Here is a 25,185-nt window from a genome sequence, read left to right on the forward strand (position 1 = left end):
CAAGGCATACTTTCTGTAAGTAGAATCAGTGATACTTAAAGTGCAGTCAACCGTCATTTGTTTAGAATTTTTTCAGATTGGTGTAGGACTTAGTGGTTTATAATAAATATCTATGGATAATTTATTGGCTTTTAAAAGATATTATAAAATGGACATATCTCAAAATGGAATTAACTTATATTTACAATAAACCAAACAAAAGCAACAATCATAGAATTACAGGGTCACATTTTAATTCCTGAATTTTACAGTTCAGCATTAATATCACCACATGTATACAAATGGTGTAAAACAAGTACAGTGGTATTTTTAATACAAAATAAACATCTGTTTTATGGAAAAACTATACTTCATATCTACACAGACAGCCCATCTTTTCCAAACAATAGCCAAAATTAAAATTAACTACAAAATCTCCAAAACAGGGGAAACTGCTTCAGGTTAAGCTATTCCAGGAAAAATGGACCCATAACACATTACAAGGGTGATCTGAAGATTGTAGCCAGAATTACTGTTTTTAGTTTTTTTCCCAATGCATTAAGTTGTTGTTTGGGGGACGTATTTCCTCACTTCAGCATGATCTCAGATCATAGATGAGCAAACTAACATTAAAATATTTACAGGTAACTTGCTGTTCTAAAAATAAAACCTCTTAACTGTTTGCCTCAACTTATTTTAAATTCATTTACGTACATGGAATGTGCTTTTACTCTTTTAAAAAAGCAGCTTTCATATTACACCCTTGTTTGTTTTATGGAAAACTTCATGTGCTGCATACTGACTTTGATACTGAAGTAATAACTTCTTGGATCCAAATGGCCTCTAGATATTAAATGCCACTTAATTCAGCACTAGTCTTTGTATGTGAGTCTTTATATATTATACTTTAAAACTTACTCGCAGCTCTGGAGAGAGACAACTTTATGAACAAAGCAGAAAGTGACTTCAAATTATCTTGCACAAAAGATTGTATGTACTACGGGGAGACATTTGGAAACATTCTGTTCAATCCACTCCCAAGTTTCTGGAGAAAAGTCATTATGAAATACTACTGTACTGATTCTTGGCATCAGTTATCTCTAAAAGTGCTGTAAAGTTCTATTAAGAAGAACTGTCCATTTTGAATCCAGTTTGTTTTCATCAAAATACATACTGAAAATTCCTGGTGTAGAAAACTCAACATGTACTGTAACACAGAGTGTACTTCCTTCCAACTAAGGCTGAATTTCTCTTAAATCTTCAAAAAAATGGTCCCAACAGCATAACTTCACTTTTATGATAGTTGAATTTGGTTTCATAAAAATTTTTTAAAAAGAGGCAACTGATTAAAAGAACAACATGGCCAGCACCATTATACAAGTAATGTTATTGGGTTTGTAACTAAAGTTTTGTAATTGTTTCTAGATCGGATACCCCCTGGAGCAACCCTGCATTTAATATTATTTTATCAACCTTGTCCCTCCCCCAAGCCATCCCCAAACCTGAGAGTTTCCTCACTGAGAAGCTATCTCCCAGGTTCTGGTTACTAACCTTATTTTATTTTATTTTACTTTTTTTTGACAGCCTGAAAGGCAAAACCCTTAATTACTAGCAAGCAATCAAGTTCCTGGGAAGCCTGGTTTTTTTACAGAACTAAACTCTCCTAGCTGATATACTGAGTATTTTTTGCTACTCCTCATATATTTATAAGTTCAAGTGAGAAAGCTTTCTGATTCAGATTTTCAGCTCATCGAACAGTTGCAGCATTTTAGTAAGACCACACGTTGAGGGTCCCCACTAAGTATTTTATGAGCCAAGACGAGGTCTTTTCCTGGGAGATGTTTCTTCTTCTTCATCTTCCTCTTCATCATCTGGATAATCCACTAAACCAACCAAACTTCCCTATTGAAGAATAAAAAAAATTCTTAACATATGTAACTTAAGGGGAAAAAAACTTACTTAGTATAATCACTTTTAAAGACATCACAAATAACTTTTCTAAACTATTTAATCATATATATCTCAAACAGATATATTTGAATTTGATAAAGGAACAGCTTGAAAATTACGAACACCTGGTACATTGATGGCACTCTAGGTTACCCCCAACTTTTCTATTTAGCTCTTAGATTTTTAACAACACCTCCCAATTCAATTCAGCGAACTTTCACTGTGGAAACATGTATCTCTACATAGCAGGACTCACAAATCATCATGACACTGGGAGCTAAGATTGTGAAAATGAACTCATTCATTTCTCTACGTTTAAACAGGAGTGAGTAGTCAGCCAGTGACAGGAAGCCCACCTTTTGTCTCTGTACTTCAGGTATGTATTTCATCACTCAGTGCATACCACTGTTTTCATAATGCTTTTGATGATAAACACATGAAATGATTCCTAAAACTAATAACTAAAAAATTTAGAGCTACCTCTCTGTAACCAAAAGGAAAGTAATGAGGTAATTCAGATGTTTGGACCCCTAAAATTCCTATTAAAGCTCTGGACACTACCCAGGAAATTAAATGTCTTCAGGTTTGCACTCATTTAGAATCCATCCCATCAAGTTTATACATATGTCCCACAGGTTACAAGGGCTACTGTAAACAATGAATTTAGTTCAAACCCTTTAGACAAAGTAATAAACAAATACAACCGAAATAACTCCTATTTCAAAGCTAAGTAGCTTCATATTTGAAGAACTCAGACATCTAGCCATAACACTTTGCCAAGATATAACTGAACCACTGTAATATTAGTCAACAAAGGCCAATGAGCAGCTAGAAACCATTATCAGAAAGTCTGGGAGTTAAACTTATTTATACCATATTTACATATGTGAGAATCCTGCTTTCTCAAGTCTTAAGTTTGATAAGAGGCAGTATTGTCTCAATTGCTAAGAATATATTCATTGTGGTCTGCCTGACTTCAAATTCCAACGCCACACTTTAGACGCAGGACTATGGGCTACTGATTTAGAATCTCTATGCCACATTTTCCTTATCTGCAAAATTGGTATAATAATAGTAGTTAGACCTCACTGAACTACTTTGAAAATTAAACTGAAAATAAAACATAAAAAGCACTTGGCACAGTGCTTGGTATGTAGATATAGTGTTCAATAATTGCTACTAGCTACTATTACTAAAATCATTCTTTTTCATTGGTTTTCTAAGCCAAACAAGTTAGATGAGAGAAGACAGAAGATGTAATTACCTTCTAAAAGGGCACAATCTAATATTCACAAAGATAACAAGTTATCAAGGAATGTTTTGATCGTGTTTAAGATTATAGATTACATATCACAATGTTTGTTAAAATTAATAAATATTGTATCTGAAACACTCAGCTACACAATTTAATTTCATCTCTATTATCTATCTGTATCATAAACTCCTATACGTTAAAACAATCATTTTTATTGAGAATAACAATATAAAACATGAAATATTAGGTCTATAATCCAGAGATACATCTTTTAAAGAATTTGACAGACTCCAGACTTAATATAAAAACATAAACATACTTGTTTTAAAATAACTATCAGATTGCAATTGCACCACTTATGCCAAATACTCTTGAGAAAAGTTTCCAATATGAAAGAAGGGATGAAAACAAGTAACAATACCTATGAAGAAACAATGACAGTTTTTCTGAACCAAATAAACCAATGAACTAACAAATTGTAAGTTAGGAAACTATTATCATGATTCATCATGTTTAAAAATTTAAGGAGAGAATTCAAAAATTATCTTCTACTCAAAATATATAGATCTTCCATAAACATGATTAATAAAAATTTTAAAAATCATCAGCAAAAGTGGTTATTTTATATCTCCTAATTATTATAGCTTTAATTTCTTTATCTCAGCTAACTGCATTGGCAAATACCCCCGAACAATGGTTACAGCAATCATAGTGGTGTCCTATCTTGTTCCCAACTTTGGTGGGACTACCTCTAATATGTCCTAAAGTATTAAGTAAGCTTTTGGTATCAGCCATATATATACCGTGTTAAGAACTCTCGATGTATTTCCATTTTACTGAGTAAATGTGATAACTAATCAGAACTGTAAAAGCATATTCTATACAGAAATAAACATGTATATGAAATATTTTGTGGAGAAAGTCACATAAATTGTTTTAGCTGCAAAAAGCTGGAAACAACATTAAAATGCATCAAGAGTAAATTATAAATTAAAGTATATCATACTCTGGAATTCTATGGAGAGAGTTCTCTTTATGTCCTAACTTGGAAAGCTCACCCAGGTTAAGTTTGTTAAGAGAAAACGCAAGATACAGTATTCTCTTCTGTTAATCTGTGGCAAAAGAACTGTTGGTTTTAGGACCCACTAATCATTTCTGATTCTGATTTTTAAAATATTTTTCTTTCTTTTTTTGGGGGGGGGGGTAAGTAGTCGTCTTCAAGGAAAATGTGCATGTTTTACAGCTCTACAAGTTAAAAAAAAAAAATCTTTGTAATTTCATTAGTAGCTAATGTCTTACCAGCTTTGAGAACTATCAAGTTTTCAAAGAATGCAATTTTTAAAAGCATATTAGAACATATTAGAACTTTATTAGAATGCCTTGCAAAGGAAAATGGACAGGTTCACACTTCATCTCTTTAATTTTAAGAACCAATCAATTCAATTGTGGTAATCAAAAGATAGTGAACTTCAAACTTTTGTCATAATCTAGTGTGATGAGCCATTTATTTTCCAAGAACAATCACTGTTCTCTCCTTCTACCCCAAAAAGGTGTAGAACAAATATATTCAGCAATCTGCTATTAGTGTCAAAAAGAGTGAAAAATTTGTGTTAGTACTTGATTTTGCTCAATCATAAGTAAAAACTTATCTGGAAGGATAATGAATTAAGAACTCTAAGAAATATGGGGATCCCTGGGTGGCTCAGCGGTTAAGCGCCTGCCTTCTGCCCAGGCCATATCCTGGAGTCCCGGGATTGAGTCCCATGTCAGGCTTCCTGCATGGAGCCTGCTTTTCCCTGTGCCTGTGTCTCTGCCTCTTTCTCTCCACCCTGTCCCATGTCTCTCATGAATAAATAAATAAAATCTTATAAAAAAAAAAAAAAAAAGAACTCTAAGAAATAACCCAGGAGATAGAATAAGATTTAAAAAATAATATTAGAAAAATTATGACAATTGTAAAATCAATACAGAAGACCCAACATTCAAATAGTAAGTTACAGTGAAATAGCATAAAATGCTTCTCAACTGAAGGTCATGACTATTTAGCTGCTTTCAAGAAGAAAATAAAAAATGACATGCAAACGATCAGAAAGAAGAATGTCTCTGGATTTCTTGGCAGCAGTAACTTCAAATTTTTAGAAGAAAATGATTTCCAATTTGGTTCTATATTCAGTTAAATTGTCAGGTAGGACAGAATCAATACATTTTCATACATGCAGGGGCTCAAATTTTATCTCTAATGGGATTTTCTCAGAAAACAATTATTACAGGATTTGCTCCACCAAAAGGAGAGGGAAAATCTAGAAGAGAACAGAGACATAAGACCCAGGAAACAATACAAGAAAGAGAGAGGCCTAGGCAAGCCTTAAGACAAGAGCTATACAGCAAGTCTAGAGAGCAAGCGATCTAGGCCAGAACCAGACAGACTTCCAGAGAATATAGAAACTAACCTGAAAGATACTAAAAGAATTAGTGACAGACACCTAACTATTGCAACAAATGAAAAAAAAAATGGTGGTAATTATTTATTCAAAAAGAAAAGTTACCAAGAAAAATACAGTACAGAAAAAAAGACCAGGAAAAAAAAGACCAGGAAAAAAATTCATGAGTAAAGAATATTTACATTGTCATTATAGCTATAAAATTATCAAATACTATTTTAACCAAAAATTTTGATATAAGGGAGAAATAAGAGTGAGGATGTGCTAAGGAGTGTTCACATGCTAAACTCTTTATCTACCATAACAAGAATTTAACAAATTAGGTTTAAACTTGATAAAACAATATGAATTATTAACAGATTATTTAGAAATAGAAGAAATAGGTACAAGAAGAGTTCTAAAGCAATCTCTGGAGAGGAAAAAGAGGACTGATTTTTCTCAACATTTTAACACTATTTTGATTTTTCAAAGTAAGTGCATGTATCACTTGGATTAAAAAAAAGAAAAGCATGGCACCTGGGTGGCTCAGCTGGTTTAGTGTCTGCCTTCAGCTCAGGTCATGATCCTGGGTCCTGGGATCCAGTTCTCCAGTCCCATGTGGGCTCCCTGCTCAGCAGGTAGCCTGCTTCTCCCGCTTCTCCCTCTCCTCCCTGCTTGTGCTCTATCTCTGTATCTCTGTCTTTCTCTCTCAAATTCTTTTTTTTTTTTTTAAGATTTTATTTATTTATTCATAAAGACACTGAGAGAAGGCAGAGACATTGGCAGAGGGAGAAGCAGGCTCCTCACAGAGAGGCCAACGTGAGACTTGATCCCGAAACTCCGGGATCATGCCCTGAGCTGAAGGCAGACGCTCAACTGCTGAGCCACTCGGGCATCCCTCTCAAATACATTCTTAAAAAAACAAAGAAAGAAAAGCTAGTATATATATTGAGAAGGTGCAAGTAGTGTTCTAAGCTTTTTACATTTATTGAATAATTTAATATATTTAAAGCCTATTGAGTTGGTGCTATTTTATCCTTGTTTAAAATGAAGAAAAATTAAGGTCCTGAGAGATTATTTTAATAACTTATTCAAGGTCATATAGCCTAGAAAAAGGCAGAACCAAGATTTACCTGAAAAATTTAACTTCACAGCAAATATTAATATAGTGCCACAAATATTACACCAAACTATCCTATCAAGAAGTGAAATTTAATTTTAAAATTTCTAGTTAAAAAATTTTAAATGTTTTGGGCAGCCTGGGTGGCTCAGTGGCTTAGCACTGCCTTCAGCTCAGGGTGTGATCCTGGAGACTTGGGATCGTAGTCCCGCTTAGGGCTCCCAGGATGGAGCCTGCTTCTCCCTCTGTCTGTGTCTCTGACTCTCTATTTCTCATGAATAAATTAATAAAATCTTTTAAAAAATAAAATGTTTCAAAAGCAGTAGCATCTCACTGAAAATGCTACTCCTGTGATCTTTAGTCAAGCACCTACCACAATACAATACTGAATAAAGACTACATTTTTGTAAAATAAACTCAAATTGTATTTTGTATTCAAACCTAGAAGCATCTCTTCAAATTAGGTTTTCTACTACTGTGGCATTTCCATCCTCTTGTCCTTCTACCCTTATGTTAATAGTTGTCTTATATTTATGCCTTTTTAAGCCACTGTTTTTTGGAGATGAGGATGGTTACATACCATAACAATTTAAATTAATGAAAAATGTTTCATATAAAATTTAAACTTGTTTATATAAAAAAAGTAACCAATGGGAAATACATTTGCTATGCAAATGACAAAACGGCTAATATCCTTATAAAGATTCATTCATATTAAGCAGCATGTAATCCAATTTTTAAAAGGCAAGACTATGAAAAGACAACTTGCAGAAGAGCAAATTCAAAAGACAATAATATTCAAACTTGCTACTAAAAAAGGACACACGATTGGGGATGAAATCTATACTGTTTCTGCTACCTAATGGGCAAAGATTAAAAAGAATTGTAATAACACTGGCAAAGCTGCAGTGAGCCAAGCACTCATACAATGCTTATGGTAATGTAAACTGGTAGAAACTTCTAGAGGTATATGACAATATGAAAACATTCTTCTACTCATCGATTCAAGAAAATAAAATGCAACACCACCAGTAGTCCCATCAATGAAAGAAACGTCAGAATCAACTTATGTGTTCCAAAATATTACTAGGTGGGTTGCTTACAAGTGTTATGATATGCCTAAATAAAATGAAATTCTGTAGTCATCAACAGTGTTTTGAAAGAAAAAGAAAAAAATGTAGAAAAATTCTTTTAACAAATAAATAAAAGCAGGACACAAAACTGTGTTTCTAGAAAAACCTCAACTGCATGTCAGGTAAACCCATACACCTAAAGAAATCAACCAAATGTTAGCAGTCACTATTATGTGATGACAATGTGTACAACTTTTCTTCTTTGAAATTTATTTATTTTTTATTTAAATTCAACAGCCAACATGTAAGTACATCATTAGTTTCAGATGTGGTGTTCAGTAATTTATCAATTGCATATAAATTAATTTTTTAATTCAAATTTTCTTCAGTAAATATGAAACAGTTTTAAAGATGGAAAAAACAAAGTTTGTATATAGAATAATTTCACATACCTTGGTGGCTGTTACTGATGTAGCCAAGTTTGTAGTTTTGGAGGAGGATCCATTAGAACTTGCTGGTGGTGTCTGAGCCACTACAGACTTACTGTTTGTACTATTTGTTCCATTAGCAGTACTGGCAGAGTGGGAGAATGTAAATTTGAAGCCACTAGATGATGTCCTTTTAGGAAGGTTTTCCTTGTCTTCACTTTCTTTTGCTAAAGCGAAAGTAAAATTTTTAATCTTTTTCAGTAAATATTCCTAAATAAGCAAAGCATCTGAAAAGAACAATAGCTTAAAAACTTATAAAACATTACCTTTGTTTCATAAGAGCCATGGAGCATGATGTGTACAGTAATTAGTCTTTAATCTTAGAAATCTCAGGATTTGAAAGGACCTTAATAATCATATACCAGAATTAGCCATCCTACGCTAGAATTCTACAGTGTTGTATCTAGGACACATCAAGGATTCATTACCTGTTTGACTCTGCCTTTCATTGTTTCTTTGCACCTTCTCTTCACTGCACTGACCCTATACTTCTAAAATCCGTGTGAAAAAATAAAATAAAATCCATGTGAAAAACCTGTTAACCCCTCCCACAAGTCAGTATTTCAAATGCCTAAAGACAATGATATGATCATGTCTATCAGTCTCTTATTTCCTGAATATTCCAGATTCCTTTAACTGTTTCTCTTATGACTTAGGCGTCTACTATCCTTTCACTCCTGCTTGCTCTCCTTTTTTTGTATATGATTCTAAAGTGGATTCAAAGCTTCAAGTATGGCCTTGCTGCCCCTTTCTATGGTAGTCAGAGCAGTGCCTATAATGAATAAAGGTAGAAGAATTAAGCTACCAAAGTTACCTATACCTTAGGACATCTTGTTGGGCTATCTGCTACACCATGCTGAGGTCAATAGAATTTCAGACATTAAGAAGCGAGTACATAATGAATGAGGCTGGGAATAACAGTTGCAGGAAAAATGTAGTAAGTGACTGAAACACTAAGGAGAAATGCTTTTGCCTTTCAAAATGTAAATTTGTAGTAAACATTTATATGATGTAGGACAGTACTCAAATAATGGTGATTTTTTTTAGCTACAGATTTAAAGTGATTAATTCTTTTAAAATGTAAGATCTCAGGGTTTTTTTTTTTCTTTAAGATTTAATTATTCATGAGAAACACCGAGAGAGAGAGAGAGAGAGAGAGAGAGAGAGAGAGAGAGAGAGGGGCAGAGACACAGGCAGAGGGAGAAGCAGGCTCCCTGCAGGGAGCCTGACGTAGGACTTGATCTGGGGTCTCCAGGATCATGCCCTGGGCTGAAGGTGGTGCTAAACCACTGAGCCACCCGGGCTGCCCAGATCTCAGTTTTATAGACAAGTGAAACACATTTGAAAGATGGGAAATTCTACTTCTCTTGATAGTCTATCTTTATGAAATTTTTATAATGATTTAAAAACGTCAAATAGCAAAGTTACTTCTTTGAACTTAGTTTCCTCAGTTATAAAAGGCAGAGCACTCTGGAAAGTTTCTATGGATCTATATGGTCTCTATTATTACTGGAGTTTTCAGTACAGAAATAAATCAAGATTGTTTACAGAAAGCAATGTATAAGTAGACAATGTAATTCTAAACAGCAAATGAAGGGGCACTTGGGTGGCTCAGTCGTTGAGTGTCTGACTCTGGTTCAGGTCGTGGATCCCAGAGTCCTGGAATCGAGTCCTGTTATCAGGCTCCCCACAGGAAGCCTGCTTCTTCCTCTGCCTAGGTCTTTGCCTCTCTGTCTCTTATGAATAAATTTTAAAAATCTTTAAAAATAAATAAATAGCAAATGAGCGTCACAAAATGACAAGTTTCAAGAAAAACAGTTTACACATGAAAATAACTCCCAGATTTAGAAAAAGATGTGGATATTTTAAAAGGTTGATTCATTATAAAATTCATTTTCATGCTGTATATACTATGACCAGACTTTCACAAGCAACTGATAATTTCTGTACTTAAGTGATACATTATTTAAAAATTCAAAATTTTAATACCTTTTTTTGTCTCCATAAATTTTTCGTAAGTATCTGGAAAATCATCTTCTGGCTTAGATTTTTCTACTGGTGCCACAACTGCTTTTCCTTCCTCCTCTTCATCTTCATTAAACCACATTTCTTCATCCTCTTCCAAGGCTTTTGCATCTCTGCGAAATCTGTTACTACGTAATATAGATGGTACACTGTAAGAAACATATCACAAACACTGAGTAATGATTTAAAGTTTGTGACCACATTAAATTTGAGAATAAATATATAGAACACTAAGAGGAGCTAAAGTAATTTTAACTTCATATAATTTACATCATTACCTCAATTGTGATACAAGATATAACCAGAGAACACTCCAAAATATTTAAGGATATTGCAAATTAAAAATTTATCTTGAGTTATTATACAGAACAGTCATTTTTCATATAAAAGATTCTGGGTGGGGAGAATATCCTACCCTTCTACACAATCCCGTACTATCTAATGACAGAAAGAATACTCCTGGATAAATTTCACATGTCAGATCCAAACAGAAGATGATTTCAGATGTAATTTTATAGACTATAAATGCAATATATTTAAACAGTACCTGTTCAGTTTTTGATTTTGTCTGTCTTTTTCTTGCTCATATTTAGTCTTCAATCCTTTGAATGTCTGAACATATTCAATTGATTCAAGTGCTTTATAAAAGTTTTCAACTATATGTGCAGTAAGAGACTTGATATCTTCCTGTATAAGGACAAAATTTACAATTCAAATATAAGTCAATGACTGTTAGGAGAAAAACTTTTTTATGTTCCAAAGCTGATCAAAAAAGGTTTTTCAAAATCACATCACAAAAATAAATGTCCTAGTTTCTGTACACATGAGCCAGGCCTCCGGAGAAAACTTGGAATAAAAAAGAAGCCCTTTTGGGAGACTATAAAACATCTGAAAGTAAACAGATTTATTTTACATCTTCTGTTTATTTTTTGAATTTACATAGCACTTTACAATTTAAAAAGCACTTTAATATATACTTTCACTTGATCCTCCTCTAAAAATTCTATGAAATGGGTTTTATTACCCCCAATTTACAGAAAAGGAAAATTGAAGATCTGAAAGGTTGGATGACCTGATGAAGAGCACACAACTAGTTCGAAGGCAGGTGCTGAAATTACATTTTCAATAAATTTTAGGTGCTACTTAATGGCTCCTTGTTTAACTGGTATCAAAATAGGAAAAGTAATGATGTTAAGAGAAAAAAAATGCGATAAGCCCTACCTAAATAATAAACATTATTATTTAGGAGTCAGACTCCTCTGACTATATTACATATACAGATCTGATAAACTATTAACTTGAATTCCACCTATTTCCACAGTCTTCCAACAGTATAATTTTTGTGAAATAAATGGACAGTCATAACTTCTAAATTCTTTTAAATTCTAAATGAACCATTCTAAATAACCATTCCAAGTGCTGGGTGTGAAGCAGGATCAGTATTAATAATAACTAAAGTTGTGATTCAGAAATTTAGTATTTATAAGAAATATACATGTTAGTTCTTTAAAAAATACACCACAATCTGCTTCTTTTAAGGATTTTGTCTTTAGTTCCCCTGGAAATCTCAATTAAATAATATGCAAAGAAGAAACATTAGGAAGCCAGGTAAATGGTCGGTGCTATATACTGAACAAAAAGATGAGTAAAGTTTTGGGGCACCTGACTCAGTTTTGGCTCAGGTCATGAGTCTGGGGTCCTGGGACTGATCCCCATGTGGGGCTCCATGCTCAGCAGGGAGTCTGCATGAGATTCTCTCCCTCTGCCCCTCCCCTCACTTGCACTCTCTCTCTCTCAAATAAATACATAAATCTTTAAAAAGATGAGTTAAGTTTTGGGATTCAATGTACATTTTATCAACCACACAAAATAATTTTCTGAAAAACAAATTCAATCATAGGAATAGGGATGGGGTTGTGAACTCTACAACTAATTCATTTTATCAGTACTACCTCACCAAAAATTTTAAGGAAAAAATCATAAAAGTCAATCTCTGGTTCATTAAAACAGTGCACTGTGAACCAGGGTTCAGATACTTAGTAAGCTGGTTTACTATGTTCTTTCTTTTCTAAGGGTAAAGTCTTTTCTTTTTTTAAATTTTTTTATTTTTAAAGATTTTATTTATTTATTCATGAGAGAGAGAGAGAGAGAGAGAGAGAGAAAGAGAGAGGCAGAGACACAGGCAGAGGGAGAAGCAGGCTCCTCATAGGGAACCTGATGTGGGACTTGATCCTTGATCCTGGGTTTCCAGGATCACACCCTGGGCTGAAGGCAGACACTCAACCACTGAACCACCCAGGTGTCCCAGGGTAAAGTCTTTTCTAAGGCTTCTACTCTCTTTATCCTTTTGAAAACCACACTCTTGGCAAATGACTACTATTAGAAAAGTAATCCAGTAGGCCAAATAATCTTTATGAGAACAGCATGTTATGAGCAGAAATCTGATTTCTAAGAGCCAAACCTAGAGAATGAATTTCTAGCTTTGACTTTCTTTTTATAAATTTGAACCAATTCTAACCATGTGGGGCATTTTCCATGGTGGAATGATTTCAGTATATGGGAGAGGGTAAAATTACTCTACTGGTTCTATAGTTACTTGTCTTACCCTATTGTTCACATAGAGTTCTCTCCAGATCTTTTTATGACAGATGTTCAGTTGCTCAAAACTGAGCTGTGACCTATGTTCAAGCTCTGACTATGCACTTATAACCAAACTGATGCTCTTGAATAAACAATTTGATCACTTCGAGTGTGTGAAGCCCCTATCTATAAAATAAGGAGTGATCCACCTAACTTCCTGGTCTCTTCAACTTAAAATTCCATGATAACAGCTACCTTTTATGCATCTTCTATCAAAGCTTACCAAAGTAATCATTTTCAACCTTTCTATTTATTACTACCCCTACAATAGATTACAGAGATCTCATGAATGGCATGCTTGGCCAAACGTCCACATATGGCAAATATAATTCTGAAACATTTGACCAATAAAAATGGAACTAGGAATAATATAGAATAAACATGGATTAAAATACTATGCTGAATTTCATAATTTAAAATATTAACATTGCTAAATATATAATAATTTTATTTCACTAATAATCCTTTAACATAAACTTACCACTCTTATAAATTCAAATAACTCAATAACAGCTGAATTCAACAGATTGTACCGAGTTCCATTATCCAGAAGAGCATTTATAACTGGCTCAAAAAGATTTCCCTTTGTGATGTAACGATTATAAAATTCATCTTTAAGGCCAATTATCCGCCTCATAAAACGAAGAGCACCTAATTAAAAATACAGGGAACAAGTTGATAATCTCATTAATAATAATTATTATACAGCCATTTTTACATAAAGCAATGTATATATTCTTCTAAAATAAAAAGTAAAGCCGTGCACTAAAAATAATTGGGTTTTGAGGAGAAACAGAGTTAAGGAAAGACTACTCAAATATGTATAACTCATGTAGCTAGAGCTAGCAAAAACCCAATACTTGGTAGGTAGCTCCATGGTTTAGAGATTAAAAAAAAACCCACAGAAACCATCGAATGCCAATGCTGGCAGTACTCAGAGCAGTGCTGGTAGACATGCAGACGATGTAGCGATGGCAGCTCAGAATCAGTGCAGGGCTGTCTGTCATGAAGGTGGGCGCAAGAGTGGTGCAACCTGCCCAAGACTGCCTCATCTCTCTGCAAGAGGGAGCTTTGGAGGTAGGTACTTCTTTCGATTTTCTGAAAATAAAGCCAAAGGGGTTCCTGCTGCCAGCTTAACAGGAGAGCTGAAGGTCTTTTACTCTTCTGATGAAGGCTATAGTTTCATTCCCACTAATTTAGTTCTCTTTGCTTTGGAAAAATCATCTGTGAACTGACACTACCTATACATTATAACACATACATTTTAACCCTCTATGTTTTAACCCTTGTTTACCAATTGCTTATGAGTTGTTTTGCCTTTGGTAAACATGTACTGTGGCAAGTCAGACTGTATTTGTAAAAGAACAATAGAGTAACAAGTAAGCAGTATAACATGGCTTTTCATATTTTAAATACTGAAAAGAAATCTCTCATTTCAACCCGCTATTCACAGATGGAAATCATTAAAAGAAGATGTGCCTGTCAAAAGAGGTCCTAAATATTATCTGAGAATAAAACTGAAATAGGTCACATAAGGTATAAACCTATGATAACTGTAACACTAAAGAAGTGTGAAGAAAAAAAAAACCCCAAAAACAAAACCTAGTGTGAAGAGAAGTGCTAGACTTATAACATTGCCTCTTTTTGTAGGACAAGAAATAGTTATTTAAAATTAAAAAGACAAGTAAGTATTAGTAAAGATGTGAGCAAACAGGCACTCTCATATACTGCTGATAAATGATATGATATAGTTAGAACTGCACTACTTATAATGATGGATCTTGAAGCAATGTAAACATTTAAATAATGGAAATTTGATATAGGACTACTTTGCAGTTATCCAAAAGGATTATTTACAGAAAGTCAGATAGGAACACCGATCATGAGAACATCAATCCTTCCAAAATTAATATAAAACCTAACATAATCTTATCATAAATAACCAGATAAAATTATTTTTAAGTTATTATGGTAGAATCAATGTCCAGGAACCGAGAAAATTATGAAAAGGAAAAGTGAATAGGGAGTTAGCATATATTAAACTTTACAAAAGAGATGCCATAATGGCCTAAGAATAAACTTTCCTATTTAACTCATCTATAAAATAACAGATTCAGAAATAATAGTTAAGAAATAAGACACAAGATGTATATGGCAATTTACTGCATAACGAAAGAGAAATTTTAATTCAGTAAGAAAAACATAGTTTATTTAATAAGGGGATTGGCATGACTTGCTATCCATCTGGAAGAAAACAAAGTGAGCCCTCCAAACCATATACAAAAACAAACTTCAAATGTATTATATATGGAAGTTAAAAGTGAAATAACAAAAATATTAGAAGTAAATTGAGGAGAATAGAGTATTTTCTTTGTGTAATATTAGGACACAGATGTTCCTAAGCAAAACAAAACCCCTAAAACTCATAAAGGGAAAAAAGAGATATATTTTTTCATCACAGAGAATCTTAAAACTGTTATATGAAAAAATACTATAAATAAAGGCAAATGCAAAAGACAAATGAGACTGGGTCATTTTTTCCCCAAAAATGTGATAAATTATTAATATCTCTAATATGAAAGCTCTAAGAAAAAGATAATAGGCAATTCACAACAGATAAAATTCAAAAGCACTAAAACATGAAAATACGTTGCCAAGGAAAATGAAGTTAAAAGGTAAATTAAAACACAAATGAAATACCACATTTTCCATCATCCTCTTCGTAACATTTTAGGAATCAGTGAGTGCTGCAAGAGTGTCAAGGGCTTCAATCTTTTGGGAAAGTAATCTGGAGGCTGTATATGAAATTCAAATTTAAAAGGATACATTTAAACTATATAAACATTTTGTCCTGGCATTATCATTATTGGGAATCTATACTATGGAAATAAAGAAACCAGTACTTAAAAGACTTCTATACTATTCACTACAGTGTTATGTGGAGTAGCAAAATACCAAAACAATCCCAAAATCTGTGCACTACAGAATGGCAAAATAATTGTGGAGGAGCCACTCCATCAAGTGTCACTCCCTTACATTTAGGAAAAAAAATTTAGTTGAGACCATATTCAATCACATAGAGTAATACTAAGGGACTATGAAGTGGGTTAATAGGATCCTGTTTTTATAAAAATAAAAGCCCTGTAAATATCTGAGTGTTTATATAAATTGTATGGAGCTGGAAAAAGGAATAGAAAAAATTATGCATGCAGCTAATGATGGCTACTCTTAAGGTCTTAAAAGTAGTAGGTGGGAGATTAACCTTTTCACTATACATTAAATGTTTCAATTTTAACTAACTTTTATGCTCAGAAAAAACACACAAAACTCTTTTTATTTGGAGGGTGAAGGAGATCACTTTATCTCTATTTGCAGGTAAAATTATCAAGAGGAAAGGAAATTAACAGTTTGCCAAAAATCAATACTGAAGCAAGTATCAGCATTTAAGTTTGGAGATTATTGGTCCCAGTGGTATACTGAGGGGGACTACTCATAAGCTATATTATAAATTCAATAAATAACCCGAGTTATACAAAAACATTTCAAGGCCCATATCTCAAATTTAAAAAGTCACTATGATAGTTTGATGAAACAGATGTGAAAGACAGCAGGACTTGTTCTATTAGTGAAATGTCGTCATCGTACATGGTATTTTATCACAACAGTTAATCTAATTCAATCTAAATGTGAGTAATGTGTGAGTAGGGAAGCACCATGACCTATTCCTCTTGTCCTTTAAATAAAAGAAAACAAAAGATTAGTACTTCTCATGATAGCGTATATACGGCTAAAAAAAAAAATTCACATGGGTAGTTTCAGGTTTTATCTTTATTAAAAATATTGTTCCTTAAAATATCTTACAAGAATGTTCTTTTAAATTGTTACTTACACAAGGCCAGGAAAGTGTGCTTTGAATTCATCAAGACCAAGACTCTTCTTAGCAAGTCCTTGTTCATAATATAGTTTTTTATGTGATATGTGTGATGTTCCACACAAAATGTGAGTAGTTCTAAAATTAAGGCAAGCAGCTGTGCTGTTTGATAATTATCTACAAAGAAAGTCATCACATGAAAATAAAATAAATATTGCAATTCACCTAAAGAGAATAAAGTTTATGTCCCATATTTTAGAGCAAAAGCTAAACTGCATTTCTTCATTTTTATATAAATTAAAGAAGCTACAGATTTTTACTTTTTCATTAGCAGACTCTCAAATACTATTGTTTTATTGATCAAACTGATACTTTCTAAGGCTCTGTATAAAGTATTTATTAGTGGTAAGAGGAAAAAAAGAATGCCTAAATAAAAATCTACAAACATGATAAGAAAACCCTCATTGCATTGATATCTTCTTAGTAATGTTTCTTTAATATATGCTTTCATTATTGATATTAATGAATCTATTAAAGGGTTCACAGTAAAGAATAATAAATACCTCAGGCTTTCTGCCTATCATGGTGCAGCAAAATTTCCCCCAAGAAAAATTAACATGCTTTCTTTAAAGATATCTTTAAGGAAAGGATATTTTGGCTATTTGAATATCACCTGAAAAATATTACACAAGATTTTTTAACAATAATCTTTCTAACATTAAATCGTGATATCTATGATAGGCCCACTGAAATACACTACCTTTTTCTCCCTCAAGAGGCCTTGGTGTATGTATGCATTAATGAAATGATTTCAAATTGGTTCCTAAACATCAAAACTGAATGGTCCAAGGACTTATGTCAATAATTACTGACACCTATCATAAATGTTTTAGGGAAGAAAAATTAAACTGCAAGGAAATTTTAGAATCACAGCCTTAGAGAATAAATCTAATCCAACTATTTTATTTTTCGAGAAGATTAACACATAAATATTTTGTGGAACTCTGAAGGTATCGGGAATAAATGAGCATTCTATTGAGAACCGAATAGCCATTAAAAATACAAAATATAGTTCTGGTATTTATAAAGATCTTTCCTACATCAAATGCAAGTAAAGACTTTTACTTGCTTCAGACCAATCTATAAACGCTAACACCACAGCCAATATTTGAAAGAGTCCCTCACCAATAAAAAAGTAAACTCTCTTAATTCCTCAATTTAATTACAAAAGATTTTGTAACAGTCATCTTCAGTGTTAATCAAAAGTCTTGTTTTCACTTTCTCAAATTAATCATTATATCTCTAACTAATCCAATCTCTAAATGGTCTCCTCAACTGAAACTGGCTCTCCTAGACCACTGATAAGCCTAGTAGAGAAAGATAGGATGCTAGGTGCACGCAGCATATTTTCCATACTTCCAACGTGATACCTGGGTATGTGTGCTCCAAGTAGAAGCAACAGTGCTTACACTCAGATTCATAAATACCTAAGCATAATGCTTTCATGCAGCATTCCTAACTGGCCTTAGTTTACTAGGTTTCAAAAATAATGAACTCAACTTTCAGATGTCTTTTCAAAAAGATATCAGAAAATAATTTCTAAATTTAGAGGAAAAAAACAAAATTCCAACCAGTTTTCCATCTTTTATGTTAGAGAAAGCAGAATGTTCTTTACAATAAAGAAAAAAGGTAATTTTTTTTTTGGATTTTTTAAAAAAATGCCTTTCCTAGCCTTGTATAAATAAATGCATTATATTCTGAGCAAAAAAAGCTTACTATTAACTCTTAAAATAGGAATTTATACTTACCAGGGCAAATCGTGCTGTTTTTGTTAGATCCAACTATATTATCTAACAAAAAAAGTTAAAGTCAGTTACTTCAGTAATTATTCCATATTTTCCTAGTCACAACATACAAAGCATGTTTTTGACTATCTCATTTTACCTGCATAATAACCACTAAGAAGAATTAATTGTGAGGAGGGTGAGGGGACAGGCAAAATGGGTGAAGGGAGATAGAGGATTCCAGTTATGGAATGTATGTCACAGGGATAAAAGGTACAGCACAGGGAATATAATCAATGGTACTGTAATAGTATCATTTGGTGATAGATGGTAGCTACAGTTGTGGTAAGCATAACTTAATGTATAGACTTGTTAAACTATCGTGCTGTCCACTGAAAGTAATGCAGCATCATGTGTCAACTATACTTCAATTTAAAAAAATAGTTGCTTCAAATATTATACCTGTATCTGCAATCTTTTACAGAACTGAGTGCAGATGAGAAACTGTTAAAAAACAATAAATATTCTGATAAAAAAGTGAAGTTACAACCAGAGATAAGACTGACACATTTTCTTTTACTTCTTAGTCATCCTCCAACAATTAGGGCATGTCTCTCTCAATATAGGAATTTCTTAAACTACAGAATGATACATGTTAACAATTATCATTTATACTTTGAAAGTAAGTAAGTAGGATATTGTAAGTTCTGAATTTTAGGCATACAATCTTAGAACACAATGGCATAGGGAAAAATACGAATGTCTATCGCATCATGTGTAATAGCAAACTAGAAACAAATGTACATTAGAAGCAGAATGGCTAAATTACAACACACAAGAGACCATATTACGCAAAAGTTAAAAATAAGTAAGAACTCTAGGTATCAATATGGATAGATTTCAAAAATACACTGAGTAAAAGAAAAAAAAGGTAAAATAATGTGTACAACAGAAATGAATTCATATCAAGTTTTAAAAACATGAGAAACAATGTATTACAGGTCATAATAATATAAACACACATGGTGTGATAAACTTCAAATTCAGCATTCCTTGAGGGATGGGGTAAAGTGAGAATGTGAAGGTGTGCATAGGAAACTTTAACAGTGTCTGTAATTTATTTTCTTTTCAAAATAATTTGAAAAAAAAAATAGGGCAAGTTTGTTTTGATAAAGCCAACAGGATATATATGGGTGTCTGTCCTACAATTTTCTAAATATTTCTATAAGCTGGAAATGTCTTATTTTTAAATAAAGATTAAAAATGCATTTATTTTAATTTATACAAATGAAGCTATTCTGCATGAAAACGTTCTGGAACATGTTTTACCCAATTTTTTATTTTTGAGAACTAGTTAGATGGCATCAAAATTGTTATTTTAACTGCTATACAGAATTCCACTGTATGACTATAACACATTCTCCATTTTCTTACACATGCTTGTAACTGTTCATGCATTATACATAAATGTTCCCTAGGATATACACTCAGAAATTGAATTGATGGTATTATGTAAGGTATGTCCATTTCACAACTTAGTTTAGTAAAATTCTCTTTAACTGACTTCCTCTTTAAAATGACTTACCAGATTAGCCAACGCTCTCAAGAGAATATGCCCCCCTCATTTCTCATTTTACCGTTACATTGTATGCATATCAAAATGTCCTTTGTTTACACTAATTATTTTTGGCAGTATGATTACATAATTTAAATACCACAGACTGATGAAATATCATAAAAATGTAGTATCTATGGGCTAAGTTTAATACAGTCTAGAAGTCTATAAAACCAGAAGTTATAGCTGATGAATTGTGTGTGTAGTTTATGCCTGAATGACGACATAGAAATACAATAAAAAGTATTAAAAAAAAGCCTTACTCCTATAGAAAATATTAGCAAATGAGTCAGCATTGAGTGTTTATAGTTATTTTAATTTTTTGCTGCTTTAACTGACTTTTTTGATTAACCTCATCAACTTTTGATCCTTATGTTGTGAAACTAGAGAGCTTGTACTTTATTGCCAAACTATTCTCCAAAATGACTGTTCCTTTGGATTTTCTAATGTAGGGTAATACACTGTTTACTCTTGCCCACTCTAGATAATCTCCTTTTGTTAAAGTGTTTATATCTCTCTTCCTCAAAATGTAATACTTTTTGCCACATTTTCTGTATCATTCTCTAACACAGACCTTCTGAAACAATGGATATCGTGATTTTATACTGCAGTTTAAATTTTTCAGTAGTAATTTTTCTGTCATATAAAGCACTGAGTAGACAGTCTGTTATAGTTATACTACTTATTTCACTCTTTAAAAATGGAAATCATAAGCAGATAAGATACCCTACCTACCCTTTTCACACTTGTCTTCTGAAGTATTGGTCAAAAGTGGTGCTGTGAGAACATGCATACAATGGTTGTAGAAGAAATTTAGAAATTCACTTTTTTCAGTTTTCTGAAACACACAGAATTTTTTAAAATATTGCTTTTTAATTAATATCTTTAAGAGTTAATGCAAGTCATATACAAATAACAGATACTTTAAGATACCATGAAAGCACCAAAAAACTAGTTATATTCACCTTAATTGTATTTCTGCAGAACTGAAAAATCAAATATATTTCATATAACTAAATTAAAATAAAAGAAAAAGATTATAAAAAATATTTCTGAGGAAAATTATTCAGAAGAATTTTTTTCTAACATGCTTGTGATCTGAAATGCAAAGGCTCTGTCAAGCAATGTGATATAGGACCAACTTAACTGCTTAAAATTTCAAACTCCATATCCATACCATATCCAAATTTCAAACTACATTCATAGCATATCCAAATTGGAAAAAACACCAAAGTGATTTATTAAGCCATTTGAACAGTACAGAATTTAGATCTATTTTCTAAATTTCAAAAATTTATTATTTGGAAACTTGGAAAACAGTGTCTTTTGATTTTTGGCCACTATTTTTTATACAATGGTCTCATAAACAAGTAATGATTTAAACACAATATATACATTCTTTTCTAAATATAAAGTAATTTTTATAAAGAAAAAATATCCCAGCACTTTGAGACAACTACTAATATTTTGGAATATTTCCATAAGTCTTTTCTGAATGACTTCTCCTACCATGTAGTTGATATCATTCAGTACATATTAATTCTTTCATTATGATTAAAGAATACATAACATAAAATTTACTATCTTAGGCATTTTTACTGTTTACAGTTCAGCAGTGTTACACATACGTACCCTGTTGTGCATTCATTTTTAAGAAGTTAACAGAATGAGGCCAAGGGCCATTAATAGAAATGCTAACATTTTACTAAGATTTTCACAGATCACAATTTGCATTTTACCACAAATAAACTGCTGCAGGAACACCACAGCTATTTGGATCCCAAGTGTACAAATACTTAAATATTATTTTCCAAAATTGTACACATTTTAAGATTTTATATTTACATATAATTTATATATTTATACATAATTTATTATACATTAAATTATCTAAACTGACTAGACCAAAACATTTTTATCTCAGAATAATTTCTTACATTAGTTGTAGCCAGCATGTTTTCTGGATCAATTAGAGTACGAAGCAGTCCCATTAACTGAACAGCACCTCCTAGCTCAGGATCAGTATCACAGATCATTTGCTCAATTACTACATTAATGAGAAGGATATCCTGAAAGAAAATGTATTTCCATTAGATCTGGTTTGGATAGAAGACAAATATACCAGCTGAAAGAATAGAACCAGAACCAAAAAATAAATGAACTTGTTTTTTTTTTTTTAATGAACTTGTTTAAACTTTTATATTCCCAGTATTTTTCAAAGTTCTATAAACACACTAGAGTGAAAAAAGCTCACTAAAAAAAGCAGAGCACACTACAGCTTATGGCAACATCAACATATGGAAGTAGAAAACAAAATCATTTATCATCAGTGATTCTTGTTCATTAGAGATTCTAAAAGATTACTGTTCTAAATTTCAGCCTCAGATTGGAATTTAGAAGCCACCTGAACAAGGAAGATCATACATCATGTGACCCTAAAACACAGATTATATCAGTTTCAAAAGAGAAAATCCTTTCTACCAAACAGTGAGGAAAACCCAGTATACAACTCTCCACAGGAGGCAAGTGGGTGCACACTGTGTTACATAATAATCTAATGCCACAGAGACCTGCATTAATTGCATGTTTTGGGATCTTAATTATGAAACTACAAAGTAGCTTGCAGATACAGTATTTGCCTCTTGCCTGTATTTTTAAGAAATCTTGAAAATTATAGTACAAAGTGTTCATGTCAAAGAAAAAAGTTTTGACATCAACTCAGTTGATTTGAGAATTATTATTGGGGGAAGAAAGTAACTGAAGGAGATGAAATGAAGGAACTGCATGGGATGAAGATAAATTTCTTAAATTGGGAGAATTTTGTAAAACAATAAATTTTCAGTATAAAGCACTTTTTTAAAAAAGATTTTATTTTATTTATTTGAGAGAGAGCAAGCATGCACGTGAGCAGGGAGGAGGGGCAGAGGGAAAAGCAGACCCCCTGCTGAGCAGGGACAAGGATTTAAGTAAGGCTCCATTCCAGGACCCTGAGACCATGATCCTTGGACCATGATCTGAGCTGAAAGGCATATGCTTAACGGACTGAGTTACTCAGGCAACCCCAGGATAAAGTACTTTTTGTTACTTTTGTTGTGCTAGCCCCTCTTAAACTTAACATACTGTGGTTTCCACAAGTATTTCCCTGCAAAGTTGTCTGTGTTCCATGAAGAGAACCAACAAAAGCATGTCACAGTCACTTAACTTAAAATTAGAACCCTAACCCCTACCATGTTTCAAAATTTGAACACTAATGAATGTCATGGCATTAGAAACAGAATAAAATCTCTTCAAAGAGGAATTATGAAATAAAAATCACAGAATTAATAAATCCAGAACCAAGCCTCATTTCAGTTACAAGGAAAAAGGGAGATTCCACATTAATCTGCTGCTCTTTCTTATTCTAGTAGGATCAGCAAAGCACAACTCACGTAAATATTAAGATACTACAAAAAGGTGTCATCCAACGAACTTTCTTGAGGACAATGCTGGGGCATTTACTTACTTTAAATTTATGTCAATGTGTACTACTTATATTCTACCAGTTAATTAGGGCCTTAGATAATTCGCTGAATTATATATAATCTTCTTTCATAAGTTTATGCATTTAAAGTAGGCACAAAAATCATAAATGATGAATGTAGGTTATATCTAAATAAAACCATAGTGGCAAGAAATACTTAAGGTATAGCTCATAACACTGAAATGTCATTTCAATATACATTCTTCAAACTTTTTTATTCCTGTTTTCTCTCTTACACGCAGGTTCTCATAAATCCTGCTTCCATCAATATGAATGCCAAACTTTGAGTCCCATAATTTAGTAACACGTGGAAGTGAAAAATGTTGATTTATGTATTTCATAGTGAAAATGACTGCTAAAGAGAGCTATAGCCTTTTCAGGAAATAAGAAAAGAACTGCCTTTCTCAAAGGCCTGTAAGACTTCCCTGACAGAGAGAGATATATGCATTATTAGATACTCTTCTCTAGAACATTTTAAGATACTCAAGCTTCAGACATGAAGGGCACAGAGGTTAGTAGATAAACTGAATTAATTATGCCTGGATATGGGGTGCCTGGATGGCTCGATCGGTTGAACATCTGACTCTTGGTTTTGGCTCAGGTTATGATCTCAGGGTTCTAAGATTGAGTCCGGAGTTGGGCTCCGTCCTCAGTGGGGAGTTAGCTTAAGATTCTCTCCCTCTTCCTCTGCCTTTCCTGCCACTCGTGCAGCACGCATTCTAATAAATAAGTCTTTTTAAAAAAGAGATTAGGCCTGGATAAAATCTTTAAAATCCGTATCAAGCAAATAGTTTGTAAGCCTTCTACATAGTTGAGGTAGCTTAACTGTCAAGAAAGTTTTAAAATAAGCAACACTTCCATGACTGTCCAATCTCTAAGACCACCACTGGGCCAGAGAACTCACACCAACAGAAAGTAGGCTGTGAAGATTATATAGGTCCTTGAAGGAAAGGCATCTTCTGTTGCCCATCTCAGATGTAGACACAGTGATAATGTCTTGAGGGAAGAAAGACTTTGGAAAAAAATAGGCAAGGGGGATTCTTTAAAGACTGCTGGTTTAGTTAATCAAGGACCTCCCAGGACAAGGAGTCCACACTATTGCTATTCAACAAATATCTGATGAACCAGTGAATCACAGTTGTGAATGAATGACTGCTATATGTATGCTCTCTTTTACCAAACAAAAGCACTTTAGTTGTGATGTTGGGGACAGATAAACTATCTGCTTATAGGTCACTGAAACACTGGGGAGGCTTATCTGGACTTGAAGAGGACTACCTAATACTCAAATATTCTGTACGTGGTACTGGATACAAAAGTGAACAGAAACTTGATTTGTCTCCCTTGAGGGAAGGGTGGGTGAGGAAAGAAAAATATGTATAAAAGTTAGGTAGCTAGAGTGGACTATGGTTGATACTACGAGATGCCAACCTAGTCACTATTTT

At 33.0% G+C, this 25,185-nt stretch overlaps 1 protein-coding gene across 2 annotated transcripts in view; it reads right to left on the bottom strand.

The window, feature by feature from the left end:
* Positions 1-211: 211 nt before the first annotated feature.
* Positions 212-25,185, bottom strand: part of PPP4R3B (protein phosphatase 4 regulatory subunit 3B) — a 62,948-nt gene continuing 37,974 nt past the window's right edge. The window contains exons 8-16 of one of the 2 annotated variants that reach the window (XM_072768422.1): positions 22,158-22,289; positions 20,956-21,058; positions 18,630-18,671; positions 16,840-16,998; positions 13,432-13,601; positions 10,858-10,997; positions 10,275-10,438; positions 8,250-8,452; positions 212-1,881 (exon numbers count right to left, since the gene is read on the bottom strand). In XM_072768422.1, the coding sequence (XP_072624523.1) occupies positions 1,786-1,881; positions 8,250-8,452; positions 10,275-10,438; positions 10,858-10,997; positions 13,432-13,601; positions 16,840-16,998; positions 18,630-18,671; positions 20,956-21,058; positions 22,158-22,289 (1,209 nt within the window). In that variant the 3' untranslated portion in view covers positions 212-1,785. Of the gene's footprint in view, positions 1,882-8,249; positions 8,453-10,274; positions 10,460-10,857; positions 10,998-13,431; positions 13,602-16,839; positions 16,999-18,629; positions 18,672-20,955; positions 21,059-22,157; positions 22,290-25,185 lie in introns of both variants that reach the window. The other variant, XM_072768421.1, reaches the window with a different exon arrangement.

Source organism: Canis lupus, chromosome 11 (genome assembly GCF_048164855.1).
Source record: "Canis lupus baileyi chromosome 11, mCanLup2.hap1, whole genome shotgun sequence".
In the NCBI taxonomy this organism is placed as follows: Eukaryota; Metazoa; Chordata; class Mammalia; order Carnivora; family Canidae; genus Canis; species Canis lupus.